Raw genomic sequence first — 4,494 nt, forward strand, 5'->3', positions numbered from 1 at the left:
CAAATTGAAGGTCAAATACTTAAAACTGACAGGGCATTACTTAAGGTAATTCAATAAATACATAACAGCTATAAAACCAGATCTTTTATAGCAGCTAGCAGCATTTTATTTCATGACATAAGAAAACAAGTAAGACATTTGTCATCCTCCAGGGTGAAAGGAGTCGTTTAAGATATTAGAAATGATTAAACAGCAAGTATTGTTAGACTGATCAGTGAAAATGTGACGATCAGACTGGTGACTCTATGCAAAGACTCAGATTGACGTAATTGATGCGGATGGAAATCTATCCTTAATGGAGATGTGTAGATCCTGAGACGGATGATGGAGTGGATTTATGAATGGTGTGAAAACACTTTTGAGAGGCATTTTGATTATTTAAATGTTTATACTTAATTGGAACACATTCTGTAAATCCTTAAATATGTTATTTCTCTTTTTGTATTATTTTGAAAACACCCACTAAGGAAGCAGTATCATCAGAGGCAGCGCATCTACAAACAAGAAGATAATATGAGAGCTGTTGCAATCTTCTTGGTTTTGGTGAATTATTTCACCGGCTGCCATGGTCAGTTCATTATATTTTCAAATAAAGCTTCGTTTTTGTTTTAGTTGATTTAATTGTTACAACTTTTTTGGTTCTCCTCTAAAGGTTTGACCTGTGAGGTTTCTCCGCTGCACTTTTCTGCAGTCCAGCTTGATGCTGGTCAAGGCATGGTGGTGATGACTGACACATCCTCCAACGTCTTCTTCCTGAGTGGATCAAGTTGGACCAAACTGGGCTCTGTTCCCCTCAAGCATGTCTCAGTGGGACCTGCAGGAATCTGGGGAGTCAACAATGATGACCAAGTCTATAAATTTGCTGGTGGTGATTTCTTTCCTCTTTCAGGTCAGTATTATTTTCAGACCGATGTTTTCCAGGTTTAGAATGGTTTTTAGTGGTTTAATAATGCACATATTTATGATTTAAGGTCTGAAGTTGAACCAGCTGGATGCTGGTGGAGAGGGGCATGTAGTTGGGGTTACCGACAGCGACAGCATCCACTGTGTCAATGCCAGTAATGTCTCACCCACTGAGCAGGAGGGCAGTTTGAACTGGATTACACTGCCAGGAGCGCTGATGCATTTCAGCTGTGGTCCCAATACATGCTGGGGAGTGAACTCCAATCAAGATATCTACTTCATTGTAATAAAGATATTTTTTACTCTTTCTTATCCTATGATTTTATCCTATCATATTTTCATCCTCTGTTTTTTTTTATTTTTTATTTTTTAGAAAATCTTACCAAACAGCTGTTTTAGAAATGAATGGACACATATAGAAGGAAAAGCAGTAAAGGCAGAAGTTGGGAGTAATGGACGGGTCTTTGTTGTGAATAAAGGTGGAAACCTTTATGAAAGGTAAGATTTTCACGAAGTTCTGCTGCAGATCTGCACAGATATTATACAATGGTTATAAGCAATCACTTTTCTCTTTACAGAATTGGAATCTCTAACAAAACTCCAGGAGGTGTAAATTGGAAACATATTGAATTTGAGAAGCCCATCAAGTATGTTAGCTATGACCTGGGACGTCTGTGGATTGTGACCGAGTGCAACCTCATCCTAGAATGCACTGAGTAACAAGCTGGAAGGGGGTATCCCTGTTTGTGCTTCATGAGAAGAGAATTTTAGCTGGTTCATCAATTTAACTATGAGGATATAAATGACTGTAATGATTCTGCTTAAATGACTCTATGAAAAGGAACAAAACGAAACCTTTAGAAGGAATAATTTGTCCGATGACTTTAGGCAGATGGGATTGGGATTGATAACTCTTTACACTTGGGGTTTACGCTTTAAGCCTTTAAATGTAAAATATCAAAACCTTGTTTTAAGTAAACAATAAATCATTCATCAACCCTGTGAGTTCTCCTTCTAATTTCAATTCAATTCAGTTTATTTATATAGCACCAGTTCACAACACACGTCATTACAAGGCACTTTACAGAGACCATTCAACCAGATTATACAGTCAAAGTTTTCTATATAAGGAAAACCAGCTGATTGCATCAATGAATTGACTTGAAGGCAATGCCTTACACTAAGCATGCAGTAGAAAAGGCAGCAGAAGACGTTATGTTTTAAAGTGCTTCTGGACAGTTAGAGTTACTTAGATACAGATATCACAAAAAAAGAAATACATTCAGACGGAGATATTCTGTACAACAACACAGCTCAGCAGTTAAAACATGAAGTAAAAACGGTACATCTCACCAACAGCAGCAGTAGCACCCTCTAATCTGAGGTTGAAGTCGCTCTGTCAGACCAAGGTGAATGATGTAATGGAGGAAAAATATATATTACTCTCTTTAACTAACTGGGAGACTTATTATTCCTGAAGCAACATTTATTTTAATTCTTCCAATACTAAGAGAAACAATTCAATATGCGATATAGCCAAAAAAGTGGTCTTTATTTGTTAGAAACCCAGAAGCAAAACAAAAAAACAACATTAAAGGCAAGGCAAGTTTATTGGTATGGTTCATTTAAATAAAAATGTAATTCAAAGTGCTGCTCATAAAAAAAGATAAACGGGAACTGCAGTGGCAAAAAAAAAAAACAACAAAACTATGAGTTATTCAGATAATTAAAAATAAATGAGTAAAATAAAATTGATCGGCCTATTTAGAATGTTTGACACCTACAATGGTGAAAAATAAAAATGCTGAGATTGCTGAACACCTGAACATAAAGGTACAGTAGAGGATTTTTGCAAATCTTTGAAAATAACCGCTCTCTCAGCTTAAGAAAAAATATGCACATGCACAACCCTGTACCCCCTCCTGAGAAGGAACACCTGATAAATGCATGCGAGAACATGCACAAGCCCATTTCTCCTCCTGCATGCTCTGTTTAAAAGTTGCTGTTTGCATCACTTATAGAAGCTTAGTTTCTAAAAGAAGATTTTTAATCATACTAAGGCCTTACGTAAACATATCACCATAATGATTGACACTTAGGAGGAACACTTAGTTAGATAATCCACCCGGAAAAGGAACATCCTCCACTATTCTTCTACACTAAAAAATATCTACAAAACTGTTGTTTCCACTATTGTGCTTGAGATGTTTCATAAATGGGGTCCACCTGTAGTAGATTCAGTTAATGAGACCTAATAAGAAAAGCAGACACTGGTCTTCATAAAGTGCCACAGTTAAAAAATGCAGAGCTCAAACACCAAGCACGAGCACGCAGCATAAATATGGGTCATTTGGAACAGAAGCGTACTTGTGATGTCACCATACGCTCGACTCATCTGGAGCTGCATTTCTCCTTCTGTTATTAACAGTCTCTAGATAATAATATATTTTTACTTTTTCCATTTGGTGAGGGAATAATAAGTACCGGTAACACTAAATAAAAACAAAAAAATCAACATCAGACCCAGACCACTTCACACACGGCTATGCCAAGAGAGCGCTGCTGCAGATGGTCTAATGAGAGCTCTGGCTGCATTTAGCCTCATAGCACCGCTGGTTGCCACGGTCCCCTCAACATCCAATTTTTTTTTAAATTACGTACTAAATCAGTGAATGGGCCATATAGTGACGCTTAAAAGTCTAATGTTCTCACCTCAAATTATCTAAAAACGTACTATTATAGAAGAATGTCAACAGAAAAGAGAACTTTGAACTACTCTGAGTTCTGCGAGCACTCCACTGGAAGCTGCAGATGCCACAGTGCATGCTGGGAGAGCCGTCCTGGGAGCCTGATCCGTATCATCAGCTCATTTGCAAATATACATCCGGATCGCCCTTGATTTTATTTAGTAAAAAAACACCTAAATTATGTTTTTCCCTCCCTGAAAATAATAAGAGTAATAAACTAATGTGTTAAAGGTTAATAATGAATTTCCTAAGAAAATAAATGCCTTAAAATAAATTCTGTTTTATCACTCATCTGTGCCTGATCTGTACAGGAAATAGAATCCTATGCTATTTCCAGGAGCTAACTTTTTTCGGCTTTATATTTCCCTTTCATGTTAACCGCATAATATATACAGTAGTAGGTCATCTAAAGAAGAAAAAAAACTAAAATGCAGATAAACATGGTTTAATCATATGTTGCCAGACTACTTAGAGTATGTCCAATTATGTCACACAAGCAGTTTAACAGAGAAAATGTATAAAGCATCATAATTTTCTCAGAAAATTTTTTTTTTAAAGGTGTGTATTACTATTCTTTAGTGAGTTAAGGATAGATATAAGTAAGTTTAGTAGTCGTGACAATGCATACTCGGTAAAGAGGGAGGGGCAAGAACAACATCCCTTCTCAGTCTGCTGTTCTTGTGAATTGGAACAATACTAGGGCTGAGGCTGATGACGTTTCACGAGCACATGAGAAGGCGCAAGTGCACCTATTGAGAAACGGCCATTGTCTTGAGGTGCAACAGGCTAGCATACAGAACAAATGTTACTTCTTTGAAAGTCCAGATGAGCTCTGAGGACAAAT

At 37.0% G+C, this 4,494-nt stretch overlaps 1 protein-coding gene across 1 annotated transcript; it reads left to right on the forward strand.

The window, feature by feature from the left end:
* Positions 1-456: 456 nt before the first annotated feature.
* On the forward strand, positions 457-1,893 carry LOC107087077 (fish-egg lectin-like). The gene is made up of 5 exons (XM_015378431.1): positions 457-568; positions 653-889; positions 972-1,186; positions 1,277-1,401; positions 1,482-1,893. The coding sequence occupies exons 1-5, from the start codon at positions 514-516 to the stop codon at positions 1,621-1,623; spliced, it is 774 nt and encodes a 257-aa protein (XP_015233917.1). The 5' UTR covers positions 457-513; the 3' UTR covers positions 1,624-1,893.
* The last annotated feature ends 2,601 nt before the right edge of the window (positions 1,894-4,494 follow it).

The sequence above is a fragment of the Cyprinodon variegatus genome, unplaced genomic scaffold (assembly GCF_000732505.1).
Source record: "Cyprinodon variegatus isolate N-32 unplaced genomic scaffold, C_variegatus-1.0 Scaffold172, whole genome shotgun sequence".
Classification (NCBI taxonomy): domain Eukaryota; kingdom Metazoa; phylum Chordata; class Actinopteri; order Cyprinodontiformes; family Cyprinodontidae; genus Cyprinodon; species Cyprinodon variegatus.